The sequence below is a fragment of the Mus caroli genome, chromosome 2, assembly GCF_900094665.2.
Source record: "Mus caroli chromosome 2, CAROLI_EIJ_v1.1, whole genome shotgun sequence".
In the NCBI taxonomy this organism is placed as follows: domain Eukaryota; kingdom Metazoa; phylum Chordata; class Mammalia; order Rodentia; family Muridae; genus Mus; species Mus caroli.
The window spans coordinates 121,917,168-121,931,237 of NC_034571.1; the positions used below are offsets into that span (position 1 = coordinate 121,917,168).

The 14,070-nt window shown below is 47.7% G+C and overlaps 1 protein-coding gene and 1 long non-coding RNA gene across 2 annotated transcripts in view; one reads left to right on the forward strand and one right to left on the reverse strand.

The window, feature by feature from the left end:
- Ttl (tubulin tyrosine ligase) overlaps positions 1-9,346 on the forward strand; it is a 27,925-nt gene extending 18,579 nt beyond the window's left edge. Inside the window, exons 6-7 of the mRNA XM_021151763.1 lie at positions 2,015-2,158; positions 6,012-9,346. Coding sequence (XP_021007422.1) covers positions 2,015-2,158; positions 6,012-6,126 — 259 coding nt within the window. The 3' untranslated portion in view covers positions 6,127-9,346. The remainder of the gene's footprint in view (positions 1-2,014; positions 2,159-6,011) is intronic.
- On the reverse strand, positions 8,654-10,296 carry LOC110285537. The gene is made up of 2 exons (XR_002377066.2): positions 10,115-10,296; positions 8,654-8,741 (listed from the first exon to the last, which is right to left on the reverse strand). It is a non-coding gene; the product is annotated as an uncharacterized LOC110285537 (long non-coding RNA).
- Positions 10,297-14,070: the final 3,774 nt, after the last annotated feature.

Below are 14,070 nucleotides of genomic sequence, written 5' to 3' on the forward strand. Positions count from 1 at the left end.
GGCAGAGGCAGGTGGATTTCTGAGTTTGAGGCCAGCCTGGTCTACAAAGTGAGTTCCAGGACAGCCAGGGCTATACAGAGAAACCCTGTCTCAAAAAAACAAATTAAAACAAACAAACAAACAAACAAACAACCCAACCTAATTTTGCTCATCTTTCATTTTGTTTTCCTTCTTGTTTCTTACGTTTCAGACCTATACTTTAGTTATAGATTTAGTTATAGGTCTGGTAGTTATAGGATGGTTAGAATTCCTACATGAGAAAATAAAATATGCAGAAGGAATCCCCACTCTAGGAGCCTTTTATTGGGCCCCTTTGCGCCCCCTGCTGGCTGTTACCTGCAGTGCAGGGGTGCTCTCCTGAATGATGCTCATAACCATCAGGTTCTCTTTTTCCCCAGCCAACCTCCTGCTGGCTCCCATTGTAGTCAAAAAAAGGTGCACTGCCTGCAGCTTCAGTCAATGAAAGCCCTTACTATAGGTTACTCATCCTGACCTCCTAGCAGATAAAAGGTGTGGTGTGTGGGTCAGATTGCACCGCTTGCCTTTTTAGCCTTTCCTGTTGTTTCCCCTTTCACTAAACTTCTGACTTTTAAAAATTATGTTTTAGGGAACTGGAGAGATGGCTCAGTGGTTAAGAGCACTGACTGTTCTTCCAGAGGTCCTGAGTTCAATTCCCAGCAACCACATGGTGGCTTACAACCATCTGTAATGCCCTCTTCTGGTATGTCGGAAGATAGCTACAGGGTATTCATATACATAAAATAAATAATTCATTTTAGAAAATTACATAGTTTAAATATAGTTTAATCAAAACACTTTTAAATGAGCAAGGTGTGGTGGTGTGTTTATCAATCTTGAGGCACCAGAAGCGAGGAGAGTGGAGCAGACATGTGGGCAGACTTATATCTCATGCTACAGTCAGCTCTGTTCAGCATGTCAGACAATTTATACTGTGAAGGTTGAGAAGAGTCACCTGAATAGAGTGTATGAAAGACCCACTGTTTTATGATTAGCATACCTTGAAGCATTGAGTCACAGAGGTCACATTCCCAAGCCTGGGCCTAAAGGCCTAGAACTTTGCTTTTACGTTATACTTTTTCATGTACAGTCACAAGGACAAGTCGCATGAGGGGAAAACATGCTTTTCCATAGAGGCATATAAACAAATAACAATAGCCAGATGTAATGTATAATCTAAGGTAAACTCACTCCTACCCGCTACACCTGGGAGAAGCAGGAAACCATAGTCCAAGAATACTCCTGGGTTTTGAGTAAATTGAGACTCTTGTCTTCTTGGTGTTTTCTCCCAAGCCCTCAGAATTCTCGATGAGTCCCTTCTTGGATATCTTTAATCCCAGCATTTGGAAGGAAGAGGCAGGTGGATCTCTAAGTTTGAAGCCAGCCTTGTCTACATAGAGAGTTCCAGGCAACCAGAGATACATGATGAGATTCTATATCCAAAACAAGGACAAAGAACAAAAACAAAAAATTTCATAGAGAAAATGCTTTAAAATGATTAAATGCCAGTCTACTCTTCACATATCAAAATACATGAATGTAGTCTAGGGTGATGGCTTGGTTGATAAAGTCATTGCCGTGCAAGCATGAGGACCCAGTTCATCCCCAGCACGCATGTCTAGTAGAGCCTCGTGTGTGGCTTGGAACCCAAGCACTGGGGATGCAGAGACAAGCAGATATCTGGGGCTCACTGGCCATTGGTAATTCTCACAAACAGCAGCGGCAACAGCTAGCGACATCTGCGCTGATAGAGATTCATAGTGACTTGGTACTGAACTGCCTGTAGTGGCCTTAGCTAGCAGCTTTGACCTGGAACAGGGGCAATTGCATGCATGCCTAACAGTTCGTTTGATGAGTAGCCTTCTCTTGAATAATCTGTTGGTAAATTCATCAATTTAAAAAGACTATTAAGTTGAAGCCAATTCCTATGCACACTTGGTATAGGATCTTCCGGTCAGCATAGCCTTATGTGTTCCTTCCTCCTTCCTCCTCCCAGGAGCTGCCTCATGAGTGTGGAGCCCGCCATCAGCACCAAACACCTCCCTTACCAGAGCTTCCAGCTCCTTGGCTTTGACTTCATGGTGGACGAGGAGCTGAAGGTCTGGCTCATTGAAGTCAACGGTGCCCCAGCATGTGCCCAGTAAGCTCAAACCCTTTGCCTGTGTTGACAACCAGAAGCTGGGTGTGCACCTTGGGTAGTCTGACAGGTTCAAGCATGGACCTTTGGTTGCTGTCAGGAAAATGTTGTCATAGTGAGGGGAGTCCTTTAGTAGACATGATCAACATGCCAGCCCTGCCTGGTGGGAGGGGCTTAGCTGAGCCATTTCCCTGTGGTTCTATGCTACCAGGGTTTCAAATAAAACTAAGCTGGGTATAGTAGGTTAGACCTGTAATCTCAGCACTAGAGAGGCTTAGGCAGGTTAGACCTGTAATCTTAGTACTAGAGAGGCTGAGGCAGGAGGATCACTGTAGGTTCAAGGCTATCCTAGATTATACAGTAAGCCTGTGCCCAGGATGTCTGAATGAGTCCTGCCCCCAAATAACAATAAAAATAACACCAACACCACCCTAAACTGTTAGAGAAGCCCTGGCACTGTCATGTTCATGTGACAAATTGAGTAAGCTGGCCTGTGAGTAAGAGAGACTGTGACGTTCAAGGGCAGGTGGACGCACAGTAGAGTCTGAGCTAGGGTGTAAGGCAACAGGTCTCAGTCTCCCCAAAGGCAGTGGGGGGACTGTTCAGGGAGACACAGGGACCTGGCTCTGTGCTGCGTTGTTTCCTCCTGCCCCTTCTATTAAAGGCCCCTGGCTCCAGAGCACTGCTCAGTCCTCCATCCTGATGTCTTCCTACCCTCTTCATGCTCCATGCCTCCTCCCCTGCATAGCTGTGGGGCTCACACACACACAGACACACACGCTCATGCACACGCACACACCCTGCTCCCTTCATGAACCAGTCCTTGGACTACAGCATTTCCAGGGCTGTCCTGTCTTCTTCCAGGAAGTATCCTTAGAAATGATGACTCCACCTTTTGTCCCGACAGCTCCTTTATGTCCTCATTTCCCTGTGGCAGCTTTGGAGGAGGCCACCTCCCTCTTGCAGAATCTTTCTTCTCTTTGGCTGATTCAGGCCCTCGTATACCAGATAGGGCTGACTATGGGGGTTGTGAGCAAGCTGGAGTCTCTCTTCCTCACCAAGGACCTCAGGTTCTGGTGCTGGGTGGCCTTGGCCTTCTAATCCATCTCCCCTGTGTGTGTTCTTGTTAAACTTCATAATAAAGCCACCAAATTAGGGCAGCTTCTGAATGCTAGGCCCTTGTCTGCACCTGCCTTCCCCAGGTCCTGAGGATGGCTGTGGGTCTAAGGGGGAGCACCCACTCCTGTCCTCCTCCCCAGACTTTTCCGTGGCTAAGGCAGAGGAGTTGCCATCTCCCTCCTCGGGAACTGACACCCTGCTTCTGCTCCCATGAGCTCAGTCTTTGGGTCCTATGAACTCTGCCTCTGGCCTCCTTGGTCCTCTGTTCCTTTGTGTCTGATACCTTCTGTCATTGGGGGGAACTTTTGCAAAGAGCTTCCTCACTGGAATTTCTATTTCTGCACCACCCCCATAAAATCCTTCCTTCCCAGAGCAGCCTGTGTGAGAAAATAGAAACCACCCCCTCCCCCCCATCCCCCGTGATGCTACCGCCTCATCTCTCTCTGCCACCCAACCAAAGATGCCATTCCCTGTGACAGCTCTTACCCACTGTGGGTCTTTGTGCTTCTGTGACCTTCCTGTGGAGTCCCTGTCCCCCTCACTCAAGTTCCCTGTTCTCTACCCAAAGCTTTAGTATTTCTCCCATTGTATTAGTTGTTAACAAACAGCTGGTTTTTGTTTTCTTCCTGGAATGTTCACACCACGCACTGCACGCACGATGTCTCCAGCTTCGTTTTGGTTTGGTTTGGTATGGCTTTTGTGTGTGTTTGTTTAGGGGTTTTTTTGGTGGCTTTTGAGTCTGCAAGCCTGGCTCTGTGCCTGCCACACAGTTCTCTGTGCATTTTCTTTGAATGAGCAGACAGTGCTTTCTGGTTGACAGTGTTTTCTGTTCACCGGATCCTTTTCTTTCTTCCTTATTATTGTGTGTGCAGGGACACATGTGTCACAGCGTGTGCGCGAATGTCAGAGGTAACTTTGCGAAGTCAGTTCTCTCCTTCCGCCTTTACATGGGCTCTGAGGACTGCACTCAGGTGGCCACACTTACGCTGGCTGCGCTGTGTCTTTGCCTGCGGAGCCGTATCACCAGCTCAGCATTCACCTGATTTACAGTGGCTTGGGTTTTAATTAAGTAGAAAATCTTTATATTGTCTCTTTAGCGAGAAATGTAATGCTTAAATCCAAAAGATTTCTCTATATTCGGCCCAACCCAGATTATTCTAGCGATGTGGATTTATTGGTGGATCCAGTGCTGTGGGCCTGGTGGTGCGTGACACCTGTGCCACCCTGACTCTTCCTGTGCCACCGGGGTTTAAGAGGCCACCTTGAAACTGGCCCTTGCTCCAGCTCTCCTCATGGGAGATGCTCACAGCAGTAACTTATGTGCATGGCATATTTTTATAGCCATGGTTCTTGGTGAACTAACATCTTCACTGAAGGGCTTCCATATCTCTGTCCCTTCAGCAACAGGAGCTTGAGTCATTTGGCTACCAGAGTGTTGAAAATGGGACTAAATTGTGTAAGTGGGAGGGGCCGGGGAGTTGGGGAGTGGAGAGAGCATGGAGCAGGACTGATGAAGGTCAGCTAGCAGTTAGGACTTCCTAAGAGAGAACATGGAAGCATGGCTTCCTAGAGGCTTTCTAACAGGGTAAAATACAGACCTGGCAGCCTAGGAGACAGAGGTGGGAGAGAAAGTTCTGTGATGGGGGCAGGGAGGGGCTGCCAGGTGAACATGTCATTAGACAACAGGGATAAGAATGGCTTAAGAGAAACTCTTAGCCAGTGGAGTTGGCACACAGCGACTTCTGGGGATGAGAATGGTTAAGACCTTGGGCTAAGGCAGGCTGCTCTGCACTCCTGTCCTTTGGTCGGGCCTCTTGGGTTCCCAATGCCTCCCGTGCAAGTTGCAGGCATGTTTCCTCACACCTCTGGCTTCTGCCTGCTCTAAGGGTCAGTCCCAAGCAGTTGGCTCTGGGGACTCATCCCACCCATGGAGTCCCACAAGGGAACCAGGCAAACAACCTCCCCACACACATAGGGTTTCTCCTTTGTGTTCTGCTGTGCAGCCATGGGTGTTAGAGGTCAGCGATGCTGGGGCAAAACCTCCCGTGTGCTGATTGGGATTACAGGAAAGGGAACGAAGATGATGGGGTTCTGTTGCCCCTAGAGGAAGTTAAGCCCACAAAGCCACACCACCTTGGGCCTCGGATAGTCTACAATATGCTTGCACTGCACTCAAGTTCCGTTTCTCCTACATATCCTGAGTTCTTCAGTCTTGTTGGCATAGATTACTGCTCCCCTCGCATACTGCCCAGCATGCGCACCCACACAGCCTCCTTCCCCTTCTCCAGACCCTCTGTGTCCTGCCTCTCCTTCCTCTGCTTTTCGACACTGTCGTCACTCTTTGTCAGACTGCTCTTTATTTCCTGAGTCCCATCTCACCTGTCAACTCCACCAGTCTTCGCCAGTGTCCCTTTTCTCTTAGAAGGTGTTGATTTTCCTGGACGATGCCTGCCCCTCCTTGTATAGCCTCACAGACAGGTGAGCCAGGCTCATGACTCTACTCATTACCTTCTCTGCCAGTCATCAGGAGCTCCTTGTTCCCATCAAGGCCTTACATGGTTTATCTGTGTGCAGAGCCTCTTGTGGGTACTTTATTCACAGAGACGAGTTTTTCAAAGGAGGAATTTCTAGGGCAGATCGTCACTAAAATGCACACATACACACACATATATGTACACACACACCATACCCAGCTTTGATGAACAGCCTCAGTGACATCTTTAACAACTTATTTCAGGAAACTCTATGCAGAACTGTGCCAGGGCATCGTGGACATAGCCATATCCAGTGTCTTCCCACCCCCGGACACGGAGCAGGTGCCGCAGCAGCCGGCTGCGTTCATCAAGCTGTGAAGCACCAGAAGGCACAGAGCCACCTTGGGAAGTGTACGGGGTCCTGCTCCAGAGGAAAGAGAGAGGACTGGACTGCTCCTTGTCAAGGCATGTTGGGGGACAGATGTGTAGGAAGAGTGTGAAGAGATGGCGGCTGTGGAAGAGCAGCTGAGCTGCCCACAGTACTGTGGAGACCTTGAGAAGCTGACGCAAGCAACTGAGAGGGAGAGCCCAGCACTTCTCTGAAGGGCTGGGACCAGGGATTTGTTATGGCGTGATCTGATCCTTTGAGCGGTTTCTGGCCTTGGATGGTACTGGGAACAGAGCTCCTTCTCCCCGGGATGCAGCCCAGGGGCCTCTGAGGGGGTGTCTGCTCGCCTGCTGCAGCTTTAGTGCCTTAGTCTGTGCCTGGTGCAGCCTCACTGGACACAGACTGGACCTTAGAGCATTTTAGAGGTTGCCACATGCTCCCTGCGACACTATGTCCCGCTGAACTCTGGACCAGCATGCAACACGGTCTGGGCTGTGCCCTGGCCTGTCAGTGAAGGCCTCTTGCTTGTCACCATCCCGGTGGGCTATGAGTGAGCACCTGCCAGGGGTCCTGCGGACGCCAGTGTATGCTGCTCACTGCATGTTTTAGAAACAAAAGCCACAGGCCTGACGAACCTGCAAGCATCAAATAAGCATGAGAGAGAGAAAAACAAAAACAAAACCATGATATCTCACTTTACTTAAAGGGATGGGTGGATGGGTGGGTGGGAGGGAGTCTCTGAAGAGTCTTGAGTCTCAGTTATCTTTGGTTTAACCAGAATTCTGAATGCCGCTTTGCAATTTCTCTTCCCTTTTACCCCCTCCCCCCATCTTTGAATCTTTGTAGCAATCCTCTCTGGGAGTCAGGGAAGGTAGAATCCTTTTCCTCACACTCCTCACCTCATAGCTCTCCCATGTGGGTCCTCCTTGGCTCCAGGGGCCTCTGCAGGAGCTGGAGGGCCAGGTTCCATTCCAGAAAGGGCCCAATCTGCATATGCATGTAGGTGACAGGAGAGGCACACTCAGTGAGGGTGTGCCTGCCTGAGTGAGAAAGAAGTATTTTTGAAGCTCTGCACTGCTTCTTGTAAGTGTCAACAAAAGTGTACCACGAGATGTTGTTTCTGGGTCATGGGTCCATTCATATTTTATAGACTTCTCTGGAGCCCGCTTCTGTGGCGGTGGCAGGAAGAGTCACGTGTATTCAGGATGAGCCTGTGAACAGGCTCTTCTGAAGGGTGTCCTGGAACCACGGCAGACGTGGCGAAGCTGCCCTCCTCCCCAGAGCACTGTGTGTTCTTTGCTGGTGTAACCGTGTGCGTCTTCATTTGCGTGTACTTCGTACACTCTACAGTCGAGTGAAATGTCCACAGAAGACCTGCTGAAGCACCTCTTCCTCAGACAGGGTGAGGCGTGGGCGCTTGCGGCGAGGAAAGGAAAGATGAGACTATTTTAGAAGGTGCACCAGTGGGTGGCAGCATGTGACAGTGTTTACTGAAGCAAGGAAAGTTCTAAGTCATGGGAGTCTGGAGTTAGAGGGCAAAGGTGCCAGGGTTACCTGGAATGTGGGTAACAGAGGCGGCACCAAGAGCAAAGTTAAACACTCAATATGAAATCAGTTCTTGAGGCCCAGCACAGCTGACGGGGAGTGATCTGAGAAGGCAGTGTGCACACTCACTTAGAAAGGGAGGGAGGTGCTGGGTCATCAGCTAGGCTAGGTGGGCTGGTAATGGAGAAAGCAGGGAGGTCTGTGTGTTCTTGGAGCCAAATCACAGGGACATTCAAGAGTGTTTAGCTGTTATGGAGCTGGAAAAGCAGATGTCAGTAAATCTTTATGAATTCTGAACAGGTTTTGTAATAAGCCTAAACAAATCCATACCCTCTGTATAAAGGAAGTGAGGTGTTTCGAAGTGGGAAGGGTTGAGTTCCTTCCTCACATAGCTTCAACCATTTTTATGCATTTACTTTCCATCAAGTAGGAAGAGCGGCTGGCTCTGAGCCGTTTCGTACCATTATATGGTGTCCCTGGCACAGATGGTCATGCCTGATGTCCCAGTCACTCTTCATGGTCAGTTGGTGTAAGTGCTGCCCATCGCCCGTGCTGCCCATCGCCCGGGTGGGGGGGTTGTTTGGAGGTGCCAATTCCACCCATGGCGCTGTCATTAGACTGCACAATGTCACACAAGCCAAATAACCTCGCTGTGCCTTAGTGTCTCGTGGAGGAGACATTACCTGACCCAGGGGCTACCTCAGGGAGGTTTTGTGAGAACAAAAGAGAGTAAGTGGAAGACTCAGGGGCCTTTGGTACCAAGGTTCTCAATGCCGACTGCATGCTACACTCTCCATGAAGTTAAAGAAGTGGATAACCCTTCCCACCTGTGGCCAATTAAATCAGAACCTCAGGTAACAATCTGTCTTGAGGTGCCTTGAACCATTGCTTTGGGAAGGAGGGCAACACATTATTATCTTGGAAGAATCTCTTAAGGATTAGGCTCAAAAAAATACTCTTTGAAGCAAGCAATTCTGTAAGAACAATCCGATGCTGATATGTGTATTCATAGTCTAAGTATTATCCAAGCAGTTTCTCCGTTTGCTTCTCGTCCAGGCATCTGAAAAATCAAAACATGCGTTCATTGACCTAAGCAGTAATCAAGTCCTTGGTAGCAAATGTACACAGACACTAATCTATAAATCTAATAATATATATTAGAGTTATCCATTAATTATGGGAGAAACGCCCCTCCCCTCACACTTGACTTCAATGGCAATTATAAAGTCCATTTTGCCAAGAATATATAAGTGCCTCTGTGTTGTGAGACAGCATGGAGCTGGCCTGCACAGCAGCTGACAGTGTGTGTCAGTAGCTCTGTGGGATGACACATGCACAGGACACTGGGGAGTGCTGGGAATGGTCTGTGATCCGCAGGGCCAGTCAGTGATAGTGATGCTATAAGGCATTCTTATGAACAGGCGTGGTTGTGTTCATGGGTGAACTCAGTCCTAGTACCAGTGTGGCAGGGAGGGGACCCATGAACAAAATGACAAGGTGCCAAAGTGGGTTGCATGTGGGTTGTGGGTGCTGTCGTGAGGATTCAGTGGCTGATGTATGTGCCTCCAATCCTGGACACAGAGCCTGCACCTAAGAGGGCATTTCTGAAATAAGGCAACTATATGAATGTTTTAAATGCCTGGAGCATTAAAGATATTTCAAGTGTTTTTGTGTCCTTGGGTTTGGTCCTCTTACTGTGGGGGTTGACGAGCCTTTGGCTATCACTGGTTATTTCAGTTTATGATGCCACCCAGAAGGCAGGATTTTCCTAGAAACAGCAAGACAGCAAATATCCTTGCCTCTTGTCAGCTACCTGGGGGTCTCTCTTGCCTATCCCTTATTATTCCCTAAACTCTGCAAATGGATGGTCGTGATTCTAAACTCACCTACCATCCAGAGCCAAGTCAGATGCGACCATAGTTCCCTATCCAAATGTTATATATTGCGGAAGTCAGCAGGTGGTAATTTCAGCTGCAGACCCCAGGCTATCCCTTCTGGGTGTCTTGTGCCCCCATCTGAATCATGGCACGATGGTCAAGTGGACCAGTGGTCATGCAGGAAAGTCGTGTGTGCTTCCAGCACAGGGTAGAGATGAAGCTATTTGCTAGAACGCCTTACTAATCATGTGACTCCGGCTGAGTATGTAGAGACCTGTCAATCTCCAGAGGATGTCCAGACCCTACAGCACTTTGTGTGTACAAGCAGCCCCACAAGGTAACTAGTCATTTCTCAGGCTTTGAGGTTGCTTGCACTGAACTCCTCGGTGTACCTGGCCTGCCTTCGGGGTCTACCTGCAACCCATTTCTGTGACTCACATTCGCTATCGGGCTGTTGGACTTCACCATAATTTTTTGGCTATTGGTTTCTAGGATGACCACGAAGCTGGGAAGGTGGGGATGGAAGCAGGACAAGTTAAAACATCAGGAAGCTCACCGTTTTTACTGAGATGTGACTGCTTTCTGGGTTGCTGCCAGCATAGGCTTAACATCTAGAGCACATTCCTGGTGTTCTTAGTGGTTTTGTGGCACAGGATTTTCCGGGGTTCTACCTCTGCCCTTCAGAGAGAGAAGAGTATTCATAGGGTAACAGGTGTGTTCTGCCACACCCTTCATGAACTGCAGCTTCATTATGAAGAAAAAAAAAGAGAGAGAGAGAGAGCTCTTGATGATACATGGACCCAGCCTGAGAGAAGTTCTCCAGTGTCTTTGAACACTACCCCTCGGGGGCTGCCGAGTGGCTATTGCCTGGCGGCCTATCTGCTCAGCACTCCATCTTTGCTGTGGGCATAGCGTGTCTGTGTGTTGTTATCATTTGACTTTGTTTGTTTGTTTTGTTTGGCAAGTGTCTCTTTATATAGCCCTGGCTTCCTGTAGCTCACTATGTAGACCAAGCTGGCCTGGAACTCACAGAAATCCATCTGTCTCTGCCTCCCAGATCCTACGACTAAGGGCATGTGCCACCACATATAGCTCATTAGACTTCCTGGTAGGTCTGTAACACCTCTGCTTCCAGGGATTATTTTAATTTGATATGACACAGAGCTTGCCCAGTGCAAACATTTTCTCCCAGTGTTCTTGTCAAAAGTGATAGCAATACCTCCTGGAACAAACAAAAATGAAAAATGAAAAGCGGGCAGACTGCTGCCCAAGATCACCTCAGAAGGCCTTGAAAGACTCCACTATATTCATGAGACCACAGGAGGTATAACACATAGGGCTGTGAGTACAAGCAGGGAACCCCTCTAACGTCCCTGTTTTTATCACTGATGTTCAGGCTCTATACAATAGAAAGTGAATATCAAGGCAGAATCATAAAAGGCCTGCACAGGTATTGAAGTCACCACCACCAAACAGGAACAGAGCCCTCAGCAAAGGTGAGGTTATTTAAGGAAATCTTGGCTCAATCATTAGTTGAACATTTAGCTAATGAGGCAGAAACACATTACAAAAAACATAGACTTCACAGTGAATATTGAGGGTGATCACCAACAACAGATCCTAGAGAGAGCAGAGTCTCTAGTTTCCAAAATTAATTAAGATTTCCTAATTTTTTTTTGTTGGTTTTTTTTTTTAAGACAGGGTTTCTCTGTATAGCCCTGGCTATCCTGGAACTCACTTTGTAGACCAGGCTGGCCTCGAACTCAGAAATCCACCTGCCTCTGCCTCCCGAGTGCTGGGATTAAAGGCGTGCGCCACCATGCCCGGCTAAGATTTCCTAATTTTTGATACTAGTTGTAGGGTATACCAAGAGAGAGAAGGACCTACATGGCAGATGGGTAGAGAATGGACCCTATCCCTGAAGAGGCCCGGGTGTTGGACCTTCTAAGCAAACTCTTGAATTCACCGATTTCAAGTGTGTTAGAGAACTGGAGGAGGCAGAGCACGTGAGACCAGAGAGGATATCAGTCAGGAGACAGGATGGAATTCTGAATAAAAGCAAGTGGAAACACTGGAGGCGAAAAGTTGGCTTAGCACAGTGAAAAATTCACTAGAAATGATTGGGCATGTTTGACCTGGCCAAAAGGAATCGGCGAATGTGGAGTCAAGTAAGATTTTACCGTCTGATGAAGAACAGAAGAATAATTTACAAAGAAACAAGCAGTGTTTTGTAGACCACAAAGCACACCAACATGCAGATAGCAGGAACAGTTGAAGGGAGGGGAAAGGAAAATAGGAACATACTGGGAGAAACAGTGCCTCTCTCCAAGGCACTGGAGAGAGCTCAGTGGTTAGAAGTACTTGCTGTTCAATCATGATGTCCGGAGTTCAGATCCCAGCACCCATGGTGGGTAATTTAAAAATGTCTTTAACTCCAGCTCCAAGGAGTCCAACCCCTGGCCTCACACATATACATAAATAAAAAATAAGAGGTTTTCTTTAAAAATCATGACCAAAATCTATCTTGCTTTATAAAAATGAACAAATACCATTAAAATGTACCTAAGAGGCTGGAAGATAGCTCAGTTGGTAAAGTGTGTTCCTTGAAGCATGGGGACCTGTTTAATAATCAACCTTCACAGCCCGGCGTGGTGGCGCACGCCTTTAATCCCAGCACTCGGGAGGCAGAGGCAGAGGCAGGCGGATTTCTGAGTTCGAGGCCAGCCTGGGCTACAGAGTGAGTTCCAGGACAGCCACGACTACACAGAGAAACCCTGTCTCGAAAAACAAAACAAAACAAACAAACAAAAAAAAATCAACCTTCACTTAAAAAAATTCCAGGCCTGGTGGCACATAGCTTTAATCCTAGCACCCTAGAAGGGTAGAGACAGGCAGCTCCCAGGGGCTCATTGACCAGCCTAACTTCCTCAGTGGCTCTAGGCTATTGACAGACCCTGTCTCAAAGGAAGACAGGGCCTGCCATCCCCTGGCCTCCACACATAGGATAAACACATACACGTTCCTGTTCATACCTGTAGATACAACATGAAAACACAGAAAGCATCTAAAAGCTCAACAATTCTCAGAAAGGGATTGATTCCCTTCACGTTTTTCAGAGGAAATATGCCATCAACCCTTAAACACATGAAATGATATTTGACACTATTATCCTCTAGGCCCCGGAGTCTAGGAAAATGCTAACCAAGGCCCACAAATAGATACCATTGTGTAAATGATAAGATTGCTATAATCAGAAGATAGTACCCAGTACTAGTAATGATGTTGCTAAGGGGAAATGCGAAATTGTACAGCTCACTTTAATAGTTTCACAGGGCTTCAGAGAGTTAAACATATGTGGTTCTTAGCTCTGATACTTAAGGGAATGGAAAACACACACATAGAAGAATGGATATTTGTAAAAGCCAAACACTAGAAACAGCACGAATTCTGACACTATCCGACCACCTTCCTACCTCTTGCCCTTGACTGCCCAGAAGCAGGCTGGGGTGGCTTCCTTTCTTCTGGGTAGCATGGCCTGGTTACTGCTTGTTGTCCTACTGATGTACTTCATGCATTAAGAGTTGAGTAGACATAAGCACAGCCCACAGAATCAATTAAGCAGGGCTCAGAGGGGCTCACAGAGACTGAAGAGACAGTCCTGGAGCCTGTGTGGCTCTGAGCTAGGTCCTCGGCATACATGTAATGGATGTATAGCTTGGTGCTCTTGGGGGACTTCTGACAGTGGGAGCAGGGGCTGACTCAGACTCTCTTGCCTGCTCTTGGGACCCCTTTTCTTCTATTGATTTGCTTTGTCCAGACTTGATATGAGGGATTGTGCCTAGTGTTATTGTAACCTGTTATGCCATGTTCAGTTGATATAGCAGGGAGGCCTGCTCTTTTCTGAAGGGAAATAGAGGAGGAGTGGATCTGGAGGAGAAAGGGGGTGGGGAGGAAGATTGAGAGGACTGGAGGGAGGGGAAACTGCAGTTGGAATGCAATGTATGAGAAAAACTAAACAAACAAAAGACTTGAGAAAGAGGGGGTTGTGGGTGACACATGCCTTTACCCCGGCACTCAGGCAAAGACAATGGACCTCTATGAGTTCCAGGACAGCCTGGTCTAGGACAGCCAGGACTACACAGAGACCCTGACTCAAAAAACAAAGAAACAAAAATAAATAAATAAATATTATTATTATTTTAATAAAGAGACAAGTTGAGAAGAAAGGACAGATTGGTGCCCAACACCTGCATTTTAGTTGAAGCCAAGACTCCAGAGTCTCCTGAGGTCTGCATCAGGATGCAATAGGAAAACTCCAGAATGGGACAGAAGGGAACCTTTAAAGATATGTCTTGTATCAGGTCCTAATTAACAAATTAAGCTAATATGGGTCACAGAGGTCACACACTAAAGTGGAGCGGGATTTAGTACGGTTTGCAGGATACAAAACAGCGAAGCTTAGAGAAGAGGCAGATCTTCCTGTCTCTGTGGTGTTCTCCCTCCCTCCCTCCC